This window comes from Haliaeetus albicilla, chromosome 9 (assembly GCF_947461875.1).
Source record: "Haliaeetus albicilla chromosome 9, bHalAlb1.1, whole genome shotgun sequence".
NCBI lineage: Eukaryota > Metazoa > Chordata > Aves > Accipitriformes > Accipitridae > Haliaeetus > Haliaeetus albicilla.
This window is the reverse complement of record NC_091491.1, coordinates 4,742,000-4,757,681: the sequence shown is the minus strand read 5'-3', so window position 1 is coordinate 4,757,681 and position 15,682 is coordinate 4,742,000. Positions and strand designations below refer to the sequence as shown.

The window sequence follows — 15,682 nt, the reverse complement described above, 5'->3', positions numbered from 1 at the left end:
CTCCTTCCCCCCCCCCGGCTTTACAGTGTTTCCTTTCACTTCCTTCACTTTTTCTGGAGTTGTATTCAACATGCAATCTTACTCATTACAGTGGAAAAACACCAGCTTGTGTTTAATGTCCGCTTCTGGGTGTTCACATTTCATTGCTTTGTCATTGCCATTTGTGAAATAAGAAGTAATTATCACATTACATTTGACTGAGTGGCTAGGAAAGATCCATTAACTTTCTGCATAAAATGGTATTTCATGCAAGGCTCCTTTTGCTGGTAGGAAATAGGTTTAGAAAGACTAGGAGAGATGAGTAGCTGTCTGTAACTTAGTCTGATGTTTTCATTAGAGACTTCTTGTCCTTAAGCTGTCTCACAATATACATACATATAGGTAGCAGACCAGGATGTCAGCCTTGTTTGGGGAGTTCGGTGGCTCTTGCACAGAGTGAATGCCAGTCTTCACATGTTGCATGTTGTCTCTGTAAAAGATGGAATACAACCTTGATTTGAACATCGACAAAACAATCAAAATAAAGCATGGGGGATTATTTCTGTGGCTACCCAGATCAGGTGCAGTGGACTAAGGTCAAAGGCATGGCTAGGCCAGTACCATGACTGGAGATGCCTGGCATGCAGGGCTTATATTCGAGTGGAAAATACATTTATAGGGTGGGAGGTAACTGTTTTCCTTACTTGCCATACATAATTATTTTACATTTGTTTTTTGGGTGGTCGAGTGGATCAGGGCCTCTCTGAAATGGTCAAAATTTGTCATAAACTGGAGGACCTGGCAAACTCAAGAGTTATAAAAGCCTAATTCATGTTACCTAGATACAACTTCATTACTTAGAAGCATCTATTTTGACTGAAATGTGGATGTGTATCCCTATCTTGCACATTAGCAGCATCAGGTCTGACTTGTTTTTGTAGTGAGAAAGCTGTTCTGATATCTTAATTACAGACATGGATTAATTTCCATCTCCCTCCACCCTCCCTCCATGCATCTATTCCATGTTGTGTTTAGGTAACTACTGGCATGTATAGGAATTACAGAGAAAGTGTAGACTAGATTAAAGATTTTGTGAAAAGTCTGAATTTGTTTTATCTCGTTTTCTCTTTTATGTTGTTATAAAATATTTTTGTGTCAACAGATCTGCTTTCATTTTATTGAATAACTGGAAACTGCTGATAATAGTATTCCAGCATGCTGTTAACCATGAAATCAAGTGGTATTTGTTGCCAGAAGCTGGTAAAATTGTGGTCTGATTTTAGGTTCTATTAGCAAAGGCAAGACTATCTCTGACCTGCAGGCCAGCTTTGGATACGTCTTTAAGAACTCTAGCACATCTGCTGATGTTTTTCCATTTGCAGTGGTGGAGAGGGCTCTTCGTTGGTAAAATTACTTTCAAGCACAGAAGTTGTAGAAAGCCTGTGCAGCATGTTGGATGCAGGCTCAAGAAAAAGGAATAAATTCTTTCTTGTTTATTATCGGCCTATTTTGATAAGCATTCACATCTCCTTATGAGCTTACACCTTTAAACCAGGTCCCTGCTGAGATGGAATACGGTTTGTCCAACAACTGTTGCAAAAAGCAATGGAGTACTGCTGGTAAGAAGGAAATAACATCTTCACAAGAAGTGCAGGTCAAGGAGGCTGAGGAAGGAGGCATCACAACTCAGAAAATGGCAGAAAGCTCCCAAAGTGTGTACATCAGAGCACAGTAAGACTGAAAGGAGCTGGTGCCTGGAATGGGAGAAGAGAGAGAAGGAGCATTTAGCAAAAGGGACCAGCAAGAAGCTAGAGACTGACTGAATAAGGGAGACCCTCCGCTTATCCATATAGTTTTCTCACTGAGTCTCTGCTTTGGAAATGGTGGGGAGTTAATCATAATATTGAATGAGATGCTCTGCTCAGCAAAGCTCCAGGAGCGCCAGCTAAGGACCTGGCTTATTGGTAATCTATACTTATGCATTAAAAAGAGGCATTTTATTTCTTTTGAGTACAGTGCCGTAGGGTGTTTTAAGTAGTATAATTAGTTTGCTATTAAATAGGCAAATATATTATTCTTTTATACATAGATAGATAGATAGAGGGCAAGACTAGAAAGATAGTTACCTTTTGCAAAACATAAACTGGCTAATTTCATTGAATAATTTCATAATCTAACTCAAAACCTCGGGAGCTAGAGGCTTGGAGGTTGATTCTAGCCTAACAGCTACAGCCTATCAGCTCAGCCTGCTGGAAAAGCTGTTTCTCTAGATTAGTTTCTGGCAGAAAGTTCTTATGTAAATTACATATTTAACAATATGTGACACATTTCTTAATTTTTGAGGGTGTTGTGTCCATCCTGGATTAGAGAAGAATTTTTTTTTTCCTAATGCCATTAATATTTAAAAGCTGACTGTTAAATATATATATTATTTAAATAAAACACAGCAGGAACATGGAATGATAGAATGGCCTTAGGACCTTCTGTCATTGGTTCTCTCAATGGTTCTCTCTTCGGTATCAGCTTATCTTAAAATTATTTGGTGGGGCTTTACAGCAGCCACCTAAGAAAGATGTCCAGAAAGATGACTGATGTCAGAGAAGAGCTGTGGCATATTTTACCAAGTTTTGTAAATTGAAATGAAGCTGTGACCCACAGAAACAATTGTTGTCTGGTGGTTTGGCTTTTTTTGCAAGCTTGAGTGTATTTACGAAGAGGAAATCTGGAGAAGAGTATTCCATTACTAAATGCAATTAAAGGGGAGGAAAAAACAACTGCAGCTTACTGCAATTCTTGTAAAGAGCTTTGCTAAACTCCTGGGAATAGAAGCCCATGATGCTTCTGGTTCCAGAATTGTTCTTAATGATCTTATTAATGTATGCTCTGTTCTTCTAGTGAACTTCCCTTGATTCTAAAAATCATCAGACACATAGGACACTTTTGCAGACAAATGGAGTGGAGAAGCAAACTCTGAGGGCTTTTCAGTCCAGGCACCTTGGAGGAGGAATACCCAGCACCAAATTCCTATAGATCAGAGGGTGTTTACTGAGACTGGACTATTTTGCTGAAGATAGGATTTTTTGCAATATTTGTAAGTTCTGCGTGTGTATTTGAATAGCATGCTTGTTAGTTATTTGTAAACTCTCTTTTTATTATAAGTTGTGATGTGTTTAGACATTCTATTAAAAATATTTCCTTACCTCATTTATTGTACCAAACTTCAATGTACATAGGATTCAAGGAGTTCATGTAGGTTATGCACTTTTTAGGATAGATAATATTTTAAAGTTGTTTTTTTTTAAAGAATCCTTCTACATAATTTTGAAGGTTATTTCCTGTGCAAATTCATACTTATGAGGAAACGTGGCTTTGTCTTCATTATCAAAGATATTACCAACAGGGTTTAGAAACAAAAGCACATAAAATGACTAAACTAGCTTTGAGCAAATTGCCAGGGAGATAGGATTGAGTGTATTCTGCGGATTTTAATATTGCACCTATTCTGTGGAAAATAAGTGATTCCATTTTCCATAGCCATCTCTCTGACATTTTTAGCTCAATCCACATTAATTTAAATAGGACAAAAAAATTAAAATTATACATGGCTGTATTCCTAGTGTGTTTTTCTCGTTTTTTTTTTTATAAAAAACTATTTTTATAACTTTTTCACTGAAGTAAAATTGTTCCTCTGTATTTTTAGTATCATATTCCAAATGGAAATACTTTTCTATATATAATTTCTTATTTATAGAACAATTAAGTTAATAAGATGTTATTCTTTCAGAGTGATTCTAAGGACACAAAGAACTTGAAAGGTGAGCTCAGAGGACATAAGTTAAACTGCAGTTAATTAGTATTTTGTCTGTTTTGCTTCCAATAACCCTAAATGTGCAAGTTTGCAAATTGATGTGTTATTTACACATATATTGTCAGGCATTTGCATTTTCTATAATTTTGTACAAAAGTTTCGTTCCTATCCTACTTGCACAGGAAAATGTAAGTGACCCTTAATGTAAATATTAACTAGTCCCATAGAACTGGAAATCTAGCTTTAATGTACAATGTAGGTTTGCAGACAATCCCTCAGAATATTTTTGTGAAGAGAAACAACCTTGAAGCGTGTTTATGACATTGTTTTCACACTGAATATACAGAGATTACTGACCACTGTAATTTGGTTTATAATTGAAGGCTTTTTAAAGATTTTGTAACATTCTTGTGCTCAAAGCTGTAAGGTTTCCAAGCAATCTAGGATTTCAGAGTATGTTTCTAAGGCTGATCAGCTGTCTCTGAAAGCCAGCTATGCAGCAGTTCAAATATGATGCATTCCTGGCTCCACTGCTGGAGTTTCAAAATATTTTGCATTCAGTGGCATGAAGACCAACATTTGTCTGATTAAAACAGTTTGATAAGAAAGCAAAGAAAAAAAAAAGGTCTGCTCTACTTTCAGTGTAGTGTATTTGTTAACTTGTATCAAATTCATTGTGGTTGTAAATCAGACAAAATCAAGACATGTGGTATTACAGTCACCTCTTATCTGTGGTAATCTTTCCCTTTCTGTTTCCGTATCTCATGTTTGAGGTGACACTCATCTCTCAAGAATCACATGCCCCAATTTTCATCTAGTACTGCTGTAACTCTGGTAAAGCCATTAAGTGATAATTTTCCTATATGCAGGAAGCCCTCTGTGCTCAGGATCACTGAGATATGGTTATGGCACAAGCGGGCTTTTTTCACATGCCTGATATAATCCTGAGAATATATTGTGGCATACAGTGGCAAAACAGTTAGAAAGTAGAGAAGAAAAGCAGAGATTGTTCAGGCTTTAACAATGATTGGAGAAGGATGAGGTGCTAGTTTTAAGCAGTAGTCAGCTCAGCAGTGAGGTGACTGGCAAGCTCTGGGACACTCTGGCTTGTTTTCTCCACTCTGAAATGGGTAAGGGCAGTGGGGACAGTAGCAAACAGCATGGAGGCAATGACCTACTAAACTGTTCCAACGCTGGGCATAGTGAATATGTGTACATCTGTCTCACTTCTGGAATAAGAGCAACCAATCCCTTCCCTGCTGTTTCTGGAGAGTAGCCCTAGGCAAAAGGGGACTCATGGCCCCATAAAGTGCTGATTTGAGGTGTTTGTGTCGTTCTTCACAGACTGCCTGCTAACCATGTCTTCCATTCTTGGGAAGATGAAGAAATTTGGCAGTTCTGACATGGAGGAATCTGAAGTGACAGATGAACACACGGATGGGGAGGATTCCATGCTGGAAACCCCTGACAGCCTCCAGGGTACAGTCAGCACCAAGGTGCAGCCACACAAAAGCAACATCTTTGCAAGACGTGGGCGGTTTGTGATGGGGGATAGTGACAAGGACATGGCTCCCATGGACTCCTTTTACCAGATGGATCACCTGATGGCTCCTTCTGTCATCAAACTTCATGCCAATTTGGAGAGGGGGAAACTTCAAAAGTAAGTTTGCCTTGTAAGATTTGGTTGTAATGAACACTTTGACAGCTGCAGACCATGTTTCTTAGAGCAGCATTTATTCTCTCTGCAAAACCGTGCCCATTTTTTCAGTTTCACTATTTTCTATGCCAAAATAAGGAGGGTTGCATCTGTGACAATAGCTGTTGTCTCTTGGCAGCTCTGAAAATTCAGTCCATGGATATTTTGCCCAAAATTAGCGGTAGGGCTTAATTCACTTGCTTGAAACTGTTCAGTGAGTGGACATCACTCAGAATGAGAACATGGGATTGCCTGGCTCCCAGGCCTGCAGTTAGACTGCCATACTTCAACTACTTCTCAGCAACAGATGCATAGTTTTATCAGGACAGTTGCTTGCAGACTTTGTTGATCTTGTAGACTTCGCAGATCCATCTATACTATTCTGTAGCACTTACTACTTCACACAAGCAAATGAAAAATAGTATTCTGGTAGTTTATAAAAAGTCTGCTAAATATCTGTCTTTGAGTAACTGAAATTTACCCTTGTTAGGCTCCTATCTACAGATTCCATCACAGGCTGCTCAGAAAAAGCTTTCAAATTTTACGACCGCAGAAGGATCTTTGATGCTGTAGCCCAAGGCAACACAAAGGACCTGGATGATCTGCTGCTCTACCTTAATAGAACTTTGAAGCATCTCACAGATGATGAGTTCAAAGGTACCCTTTAGTGTCACATACCGTAAGTTGCCCTCTTCTTCCAGTAGTGCTCCTGAGATGAAAACAAAGAACTGTAATTTTGTTAAGTGTCTGCAGAAGGTCCTCTAATAGCCAGTACTTCCCTATTGATTGAGCAACCCATTGATTGTAAGGTTACAGGAGAATTCAGAAAAGTTGAAATTTTCTTTGAAACCCTGAATGAGTTTTCTTGTCTTTTGAAAAGAACCTCATTAATTCCTGCATGCCTGGGAGTAGATGGTAGGTTTGTAATCACTTCTATACAGCTGCAATTTTTTGTGTTACAGAGCCAGAAACTGGGAAAACCTGCTTACTGAAAGCCATGCTGAATCTACATGATGGGAAAAATGATACCATTCCCTTACTGCTGGATATTGCAAGGAAAACTGGAACTCTGAAAGAGTTTGTTAATGCAGAGTATACTGACAACTACTACAAGGGTAAGAGAAACAGTTGCTACAGTGAATACTTCTGGTGCTAAGACTGAAGATAGGGTTAGGCAGGGCTCTCAAACAGTCTTCTGCATGAGGCCTTGTGTCTGAGGATGCAGTACCCCAAAGTTCCAGTGTGTGATTAACAATCAGTGCATTTGTGCTAGAGCAGTGTTTTGTTAGATGCAATATTCTGCCATTTTTGATATACAATGATTTAAGAGCAAGTTCAGGGGACTTGCATTTGCTGTCTGTGCCATCTTTTTTTGTTCAATTCTAGAGCTTTTCAGTCTGCAAAGCTCTCAGTTCCACCATCTTACATGGAGCTGAATGAATTGCAGTGCCTAAAAGCTCTCAGTCTGTACTAAATGTTGAAGATTTCTGTCTGATGAGTGTCTCTGTAGGCCAGACTGCACTTCACATCGCCATTGAGAGAAGGAACATGTACCTGGTGAAGCTCTTGGTCCAGAACGGAGCAGATGTTCATGCAAGAGCCTGTGGGGAGTTCTTCAGGAAAATCAAAGGGAAACCTGGCTTTTATTTTGGTAGGGGTGAGCACAGTATGGGCTTTATTGAATGAATAATCCTAGCATTATCCAAAGTGCAAGCTGTTAAATAATCCTGTTTATGTGGGACTGGAGGCTCAGAACTACCAGATGGGCTGTTCCACCACTCTAGTCCAAATACTTACTCCCAAAGGCTGAGATTATAAAGAAACACAGTCGGTAGCTGGTTGTGTTCAGCATGAGCTTGGTGTCTGCATCCCTTTGTTTTCCGGCCGCTGTATCCTTTGAAAGGTTGTAACCTTCTGCTAGCTGTCCTTTCAGTGCTTTTTTAAGCACCATGTTTCTGTGATGCATTTAAACCAAAGAAAATGTGATTCTAACAGCTATGACAAGAATTGGTGCTATATCAGACAAAGAAATTCACCTCTTCTCCTCATGGAGAGAGATGAAAACAATGTGATCTTTCTGTTTATGCACATGTAGTAATGGGCTTTCTTCCCATTGCTTGTCCATAGGAGAGCTGCCTTTGTCCCTGGCTGCCTGCACCAACCAGCTCTGCATTGTGAAATTCCTCCTTGAGAACCCCTACCAGGCAGCCGACATTGCTGCTGAGGACTCCATGGGCAATATGGTCCTGCATACACTGGTGGAGATTGCAGATAATACTAAGGATAATACGAAGTTTGTTACCAAGATGTACAATAACATATTGATCCTTGGTGCCAAAATTAATCCAATCCTGAAGCTAGAAGAACTCACCAACAAGAAAGGGCTGACTCCATTAACCTTGGCAGCCAAAACAGGGAAGATAGGGGTAGGTGAGCAAATGTGTTTAACTGTCCCACTACTGTATCACATTATACAGAGTACAGGCAAAACATTTATGCAGGACAGATTGTATCACTGCTTATTGTTGGGCCCTTTTAGTTAAGAGGAACTGATCCTGCAGTTTAACACGCAAAACAGCATAGTCCTTAAAGGCTACAAAGTGTGTGTGTGTGTCTGTGCCCAGCTGGCATTATTCATATACCACTGGTATGCAAGGCAGCCCAAGTGGAAACAGAAAGTGAGCCTATGCTATCATCTGAACTACTAGAGGCCTTGTACTTTTGATGGGCTGGTATAACTTGCCTTCTGACAGTCCCCATTCAAAGACTGCATGCTCAGAGATGTGTAACATACATCTCTGTTTTTCTCTTGCAGTTTTGAAACAGATAATGGCGAGTTGTAAGCAGTATTTGTATTTCTTGTTCCCCAGCATCCAGCGAGAAAATTAGTTTTGTTTACTTCAGACTTTGATCTCTGCGGTGGCTCAGTGGGTTGACTTCAGCACAGTTAAACTAGGGAGAAATTAGCCATCCTGTCATGTGGAGATACTGAAGAACTAGAAGTCCATTAGCACTGAAATGTTGGCTGTATTGTTCTTTTGCAATTAGATTTTCGCATACATCCTCAGACGAGAGATCAAAGATCCTGAGTGCAGACACTTGTCTAGGAAGTTCACTGAATGGGCTTATGGACCTGTCCACTCATCTCTTTATGACCTGTCCTGTATAGACACATGCGAGAAAAATTCAGTGCTTGAGATTATTGCCTACAGTAGTGAAACACCAGTGAGTATGCACTTCCTTGGCATTATATTCACAGGCTGGGGGACTGTTCAGGAAGAGCTCCAAGTTCCACACAGTGCATCTTTTGCCTCATTTCTGTAAAACAGCAATCTCCCTTCCTGAGTTTAAGGGTACCAGAGGGAACATTTACTGAAGATTAATGTAATTTGGTGTTTTCAAAGCCCAGTACATACTGGTCCCATCTTGATTCTCATCTTTCTTCTGCTCAGAACCGTCATGAGATGCTGCTGGTGGAACCCCTTAACAGACTGCTGCAAGACAAGTGGGACCGGTTCGTCAAACACTTATTTTACTTCAACTTCTTTGTCTATACCATGCATATCATCATCCTCACTGCAGCTGCTTACTACAGACCTGTAGAGAAGAAGGAAAAGGTACGTTACTCCTGTCATACATCAGGGGACCCACCCAGTGCATGATATCCCAGATCTGCCACCCATTTGAATGTGTGATCCTAACATCAGAATTTTCTTCTTTCCTGAAGGTAGGAGGGAGATTTTGATGTTGCTTGCTTCCCAGTCTTGTCCCCTTGCTGCAACACATTCAGAAACTTAACCTGTTCCCCCAGAAATGTGGTTGCTTTCAGCTGCTGGCAAGGCCAGGTCTTTCCTATCTCCAGTTCTGCTGAACTTATCTATCTTCCTGTCTTATGCAGCCTCCCTTCACATTTGGTCACAGCACTGGGGAATATTTTCGAGTGACTGGAGAGATCCTGAGTGTTCTGGGAGGTCTCTATTTTTTTTTCAGAGGGGTAAGATATTTGAAACTTTTCCTTTTTGCTGTTTGGGTAGGTGTAGGAAAGAATCAAACATGCCTTTCCTATTCATTAGCATTGGCTGCTAAGATAATCCATGTTTTAGTCAAGAGCTAAAAATCTTTTTCCTTGGCCTGATTAGGAGTTCTCAGGTTACTAATGAGCTAAGATACAGTTTTGTCTATTGTATAAAAAATGATCTTTAGAAGTCAATGAGCACCTGGGCAATTAGCCAAAGCTTCAGAATGGGGTATTGCAAATAGCCAGGCCTCCATTAAAGATTACCTGTCTTAGCTTAAAGTCCCCCTGCTTCCTCTTGGCAGCCAATGGAGAGTGCACAGGGAATCACAGGTCCTCAAACTAGTGACTGAATAGGTTGTTGTCTTCAAAAGAGACACCAGATGTAAGACAAATCAAGTGTTACTGGAAGAGTCCTCCCTAGATCTTACACCACTGTTGTTTTTGAGCTATTCTTTGAAATGCTTTATAGGTACCAGCTCCCCAGTACAGGTATCAGTGCTTAGTTGATGCATTCACATGGGATACTTAATCCCTCCTTGGATGCAAACCTGGTCTTCATTCCCTTTTTTTTTTTTCAGATACAGTATTTTGTGCAGAGGCGCCCGTCATTCAAGACGCTGATAGTTGACAGCTACAGTGAGGTTCTTTTGTAAGCTTCAATATCTTTGTTTGCATTTCAGCATGGAACAGATGAGTGTGTGAGACCTGTAGCTTCGGCTGAAGCCACTTGTAATATGTAGATGCTTTGCTGTAATTTCCTGGGTCCTTACAAAATACTTGCCAGTGGATATCATAGCACTCGAACAAGTGAGTCTGGATCAGTAACCTCCTTTGGAGGTAAAGCAGATGAAGTGTCTAGAAGTTCAGTGACTGTGTCATGCAGCAGAGTTAGGAATAGATCTCCAAGTTGGATTTGCAATTGAGTGTATGCGTTGGATGTGCAGAAGTCCTCCCATTCCTATAGGGAGCTTTGCCTCTCAATAATTTGGGCCCTTTCTTTTCCCAGCTGGAGTGCAGCTAAACAGGGCAATTTCATGGCTCTGCGTAAAGAGAGGGAGTGCTGAAGAAATGAGTGTTTTCAAGGACTTCTCTTCCCTCCAGTCACAAGAAAGAGCAGGGATGAGACTACAGGAGTTTGTATGTGGGGAAACTGAGGGGTTTGCAAGAGGAACTGTAGGATTTGCGAAGGGAAAGAATGAAGGGAAGAAAGGAAGTGTCTGCCAAGGCTCCTTTGTGTTTTGGAGAATCCCTCATTCTGCTGTATACCTCATGGGGCTCCTCTGTTCCCACCATCTGTGGCCAACTCAGCACTCTGCATTCAGACCATACTTGTCTTTCAGCTTTGTTCACTCCTTGCTCCTCCTGAGCTCTGTGGTGCTGTACTTCTGTGGCCAGGAACTGTACGTGGCTTCCATGGTCTTCTCATTGGCCCTGGGCTGGGCTAACATGCTGTACTACACCCGTGGCTTCCAGCAGATGGGCATTTACTCTGTCATGATTGCCAAGGTCAGTCCAGTGAGTGGGTGATGAGGCCAGCAGAGTGCTCAGATTAGGACACTGCTGCCAACAACCCCATTTCCAGAAGAGAAGTCACCATATCTAGCTCCATGATGCCACTGGGAATTCTCATTATCACTCTACTATACTTGGCCATTATTTTCCAAGTGAAGTGATACAATTTAAGTTATGTAGAAAAACCTCCTGCTTCTCATGGATACATTTTGTAGCAGTCTCAATATTACTATTGTAACCTGCTGTGCTTCAAAATAACTACAGTTGGATAGGCATGGGTGAAAGTAGACTGAGAACTGTGCAGACTGGTCTGGTGTGAAATGGCACGGCTTTCTACTAGTTAGAAATTTCTTTAGGTATGGTTTAAATGTTACCAAACAGAGCAGTTAGCTAAGAGGCAGTAGCTAGCTAATAAACCTCTATATACGATGTAGACAGCTAGCCCGAGAGGGGAAGAAAGATGCAACTGCCTTAATGTGGTTTATACTCACAAAGATGAAACTATTTGGCATACATATGTCTTGCATATGTGTGTAAACTGTTGCATGAATAACAGAGGAAAATGTTTTCTGTATTAAAGTTTATCTCAACAGGATAAACAATAGTTTAATGCACGAACAGCCAGCTCACAGCAAATGCCTTCTTGAGGTGAAGCAGTATTTTCTACCAGTTTTTGTTGCAGTTTATATTCAAGTTTTAGCAATATAAAAATACTCTGTTTCCATGTTACAGATGATCCTTAGAGATTTATGTCGCTTCATGTTTGTCTATCTAGTATTCCTCCTGGGATTTTCTACAGGTAATATCATACTTGAAGTTACTTTTTGTTATTTTAAAGAATCTCAGAATTATTTTTTTTTCAAATGGCTTAGACTTTGTTTCCAACTAAAATCTAACAAATTAACCTAATTACAAAAAAAAAAAAATTTCTTCAGAATAACAATTATGTATAGTAATTTCATACAGCTTTTCATCCCTGGGTCTCAAACTGCTTTGCAAAGCTGAATGGAAAACAGTCATCCTGTTCTATATAGATGAAACTCAGATAACACCTTCTGAGAGGGTGTCAGTTATGGGGAATATTTTATAGAGCAATTTCACTGAGGACAATGCACCATGAAGATAACATATGTTCCCTTTATGCTCATTTTCATTGCTTGCAATTGAATTATGATCTCAAATTGTATTTTCATCCTGCATATGTGATTCCTCTTTTGCAACAGCTGTGGTGACTTTAATTGAAGATGACAATGAGGGGCAAGACACAAATAGCTCTGAATATGCCCGGTGCTGCCATATGAAGCGAGGCCGCACATCCTACAATAGTCTGTATTATACCTGCTTGGAGCTTTTCAAGTTCACTATTGGGATGGGGGACCTGGAGTTCACAGAGAACTACAGGTTCAAGTCTGTGTTTGTCATCCTTTTGGTTCTCTATGTCATCCTTACATACATCCTCCTGCTCAACATGCTTATTGCACTGATGGGGGAAACTGTAAGCAAAATTGCACAGGAGAGCAAGAGCATCTGGAAACTCCAGGTACATTGGTTCTGTGAGGCTGCTATCCAAGAAAGAGGGTTTGGGGAATCATAAGAAATTTCATAGAGAATCTTTAGGAACTGACATGTTTCTAAAATAACAGGTCACTGCAGCTTTCTGATTCCCCTGAACAGTTCCTAAAAAAAGTATATTAGTTCCTCTTCCATGCATATTTGATGTTTTGCCTGAGCATATGTGGCCAGTGTTCCACAGATGTTCAGAATTTAAGAAAAGAAGTACTTTTGTAATTAGACAGAATTATTTGGGCTTTTGATGATGGAAAATCCTGGTCAGACTATGAAGACAGGGATTATGCAAGGGGAAAAACAATCTTTACCAGAATCTCAAAGGCACATCAGTTTTTGTTTGAAGTAAGAAAGAGAACTTCATAGTTCTAATCACAGGGCAGTAATTCAGCATTTTTAATGACATACTAACAGAGGGTGATGTTTCAGAGATGGTTACCATGCCTGCTCTAAGATGGTGACAATGATAAAAGCTCAAGGTTTTTAAAATAAAGGCAGAATTCAGGATTTGTATGACTTTGAAACAGCAGCCTCTCAGTCATCTGCTTTCTTTTACCTGGTAGAGAGCCATCACAATCTTGGATATTGAAAACAGCTACTTGAACTGTGTGAGGCGCTCATTCCGGTCTGGGAAGCAAGTCTTGGTGGGGGTCACACCTGACGGCCAAGATGATTACAGATGGTGCTTTAGGTAACCTGTTTGTATGTCAATGTTGTTTGTCTACAAAAGATTGTTCATTTAAGATATCTGGTAGTGGGAAGCAGAACTTTCCCCCTGAAGCACTCTGAAAAGTAGTGCACTAACACTGTCTACAGTAGTCAGCTTAACCTGTTTTCTGGGTCAGATGTGAGGCTTGAGAGGTGGCAGTTTGTGACGTAAACTCATCTGGAGTTGTCTGGTGATCCTTGGACTAGATACTGGTTTTGTTGTTCTCTCCCCAGGGTTGATGAAGTGAACTGGTCCACATGGAATACTAATCTGGGCATAATCAATGAAGACCCTGGGTACTCTGGGGACCTCAAACGAAATCCCAGTTACTCTATTAAGCCTGGCAGAGGTGAGGGTTTCAGGGACCTAAATCCTAGTGTGGGCTACACACTGCTGATAGAAGCAGCATCAGTTAATTGTTAGAGGGCAGTCAGGTTTATGCATTTAATGATAATGGCAGTAGCTAAGTTAATGGCATTTTCAGTCAGCACAAAATGTAAAGGATTAAGTGGGCTCATTATTCGTATAGTAGTTTTACTCTCTGGAATAGAAGCCCCATAGATTCATCATTCTGACTGGAGATTTTACAAGGCAGATAATATGTGTTAAATCCTGAGGAGATGGAACAGTGTACGATGGCAGCCAGATAGCCAAGAAGCTACTTTGGAGGCCCCAAACCCTATAGTTTGGGAGCTCAGCATTCAGCACAGAAGTATTTAACTGTACGATCCATCTATGCTGTACTTGCCAGCTGAAATATGGAAAAGTCATGGAACAGTATGGGGAAGAAAACCACAAAGCCCTTTCTTCCTGCTTCTTTCTTCTTTCATCAGCTTCCTATTTAAACCACTTGTATATTTTCTTCTGTTTCTGTGGAGGGGAAAAAATTAACCATTCCTTTCCTTTTTAGTATCAGGGAAAAACTGGAAAACGTTGGTTCCACTTTTAAGAGATGGAAGCAGGAGAGAAGAGACTCAAAAACTACCAGAAGAAGTCAAATTAAAACCTATTTTGGAACCTTATTATGAGCTAGAAGATTCTGATACATTGAAAGACTCACTTCCAAAGTCAGTCTAATCTTATTTTATTTTTAAGAAGTTAATTCTTGTTGCCTATGTTGGTCCTCACAAGCAGGGCAATTAGAGCACTTCATTCATAAGAGCAGGGATTTTTGGAAGAAGGTCAGAGGACTTGGGAAATTGCCGTGTGCAAGGATTCATTAAGTATGCTAAATAAACTACTTGTTGTTTAAGCTGATGTCTTCATGGTTATTTTTAATATAAACCAGCAAGAAACTGTCTATACTACTTCGTTTATATTTACTTGGCTAGATATTTGCATCCAGGCTGTCTCATGAAGTGTTAGGAACAGTTCCCATAGCTGGGGGAGGGGGTTGGTTTTGTTTTGGTTTTTTTTTTAATAAATAAATACATTGAGAATTTCCCACACTTCAGAGCTTTCTGTAAGGTAGCTATCCCTTTTCTAGTGCAGATTTTTTTTCCAGTCTTCATCCATTTCTTTTACTCTTTGAAAGTACTCTCATGCATTTCCGAGATCTGAGCTGACATTTGCATTGTTAGCTAACAGGAACTTCACTAAGTTTTGCAGGTTGGTGCAAGTGGCCAGTGATGGTGGATATTCTGTTGATAATATGAAAATAACAAAAGCGCTTATAGAAAAATTGTTATCACTCAACACCCTGAACATAGTGGATTTCATACCTTCTGTCTGCTTTTAGATTCTCTTTCTTTTAAAAAGTATTTTTGTGAGCAGCTACAGGCCCTGATTTTGTGGCTTCGCAAACTCAACAACTAACCAACCAAACTATCATAAAACTCGTGAAGGACTCATAAAAGAGCAGTAAAAATCACCCAGAGCCCAGAGATATATTCCTGTGAGGAAAGTTTCTTGGAAAGCAGATAAATAAATGGGGAAACAGTGAAAGAATACAAAATAATGAATGATCTAGAGATGTTATTCTTTTCTCATACCACAAGAACAAATACAGCCTGTGAAATTTTAAAGGTTGAATAGTCAAAATCAATGAAATAAATGTTTCTCTTACACTGTCTGAGTAAACTCCAGAACTCACAGTTATTGTTACTGAGGCTAAAGGCTTAACAAGATCCCAAATTTGACATTTATTTAGATAACAGATGAACTTTGCACAAAGTAAGAGATAGTGGTTATAGAGAATATATGTTTCAAAGGTCAGATGTATAATAATGTATAACAATAATAATCTTGAAATCAGAAAGTTTTTGTTCTTTACTTTGACAGCAACAACAGGAGGAAAGAAATCTGGTGCTGCAAATCCATCTGGCTGGATTTACAGAGAGAATCAGGAAAAATATCTGAGAGAGAAAATAGGCAGATGTTCCAAAACTACAGATA

At 39.8% G+C, this 15,682-nt stretch overlaps 1 protein-coding gene and 1 long non-coding RNA gene across 6 annotated transcripts; one reads left to right on the top strand and one right to left on the bottom strand.

The window, feature by feature from the left end:
- Positions 1-10: 10 nt before the first annotated feature.
- LOC138686732 (uncharacterized) lies at positions 11-1,636 on the bottom strand. The gene is made up of 2 exons (XR_011326063.1): positions 1,522-1,636; positions 11-469 (listed from the first exon to the last, which is right to left on the bottom strand). It is a non-coding gene; the product is annotated as an uncharacterized lncRNA (long non-coding RNA).
- Positions 1,533-14,540, top strand: TRPV1 (transient receptor potential cation channel subfamily V member 1). Of its 5 annotated transcripts, XM_069791096.1 has the most exons (18): positions 1,542-1,943; positions 2,875-3,070; positions 3,764-3,794; positions 5,132-5,447; positions 5,974-6,140; positions 6,446-6,598; positions 6,994-7,140; positions 7,611-7,909; positions 8,532-8,708; positions 8,936-9,100; positions 9,382-9,477; positions 10,080-10,150; positions 10,842-11,007; positions 11,746-11,812; positions 12,237-12,553; positions 13,143-13,270; positions 13,522-13,637; positions 14,199-14,540. In XM_069791096.1, exons 4-18 carry the CDS (start codon positions 5,146-5,148, stop codon positions 14,363-14,365), a joined length of 2,538 nt encoding a protein of 845 aa, XP_069647197.1. In that variant the 5' UTR covers positions 1,542-1,943; positions 2,875-3,070; positions 3,764-3,794; positions 5,132-5,145; the 3' UTR covers positions 14,366-14,540. The 5 variants fall into 5 exon arrangements, with proteins under 5 accessions (XP_069647198.1, XP_069647197.1, XP_069647195.1 ...); XM_069791094.1 differs by lacking the exon at positions 3,764-3,794 and having other exon boundaries at positions 1,543-1,943; XM_009912331.2 differs by lacking the exon at positions 3,764-3,794 and having other exon boundaries at positions 1,548-1,943; positions 6,994-7,134.
- Positions 14,541-15,682: the final 1,142 nt, after the last annotated feature.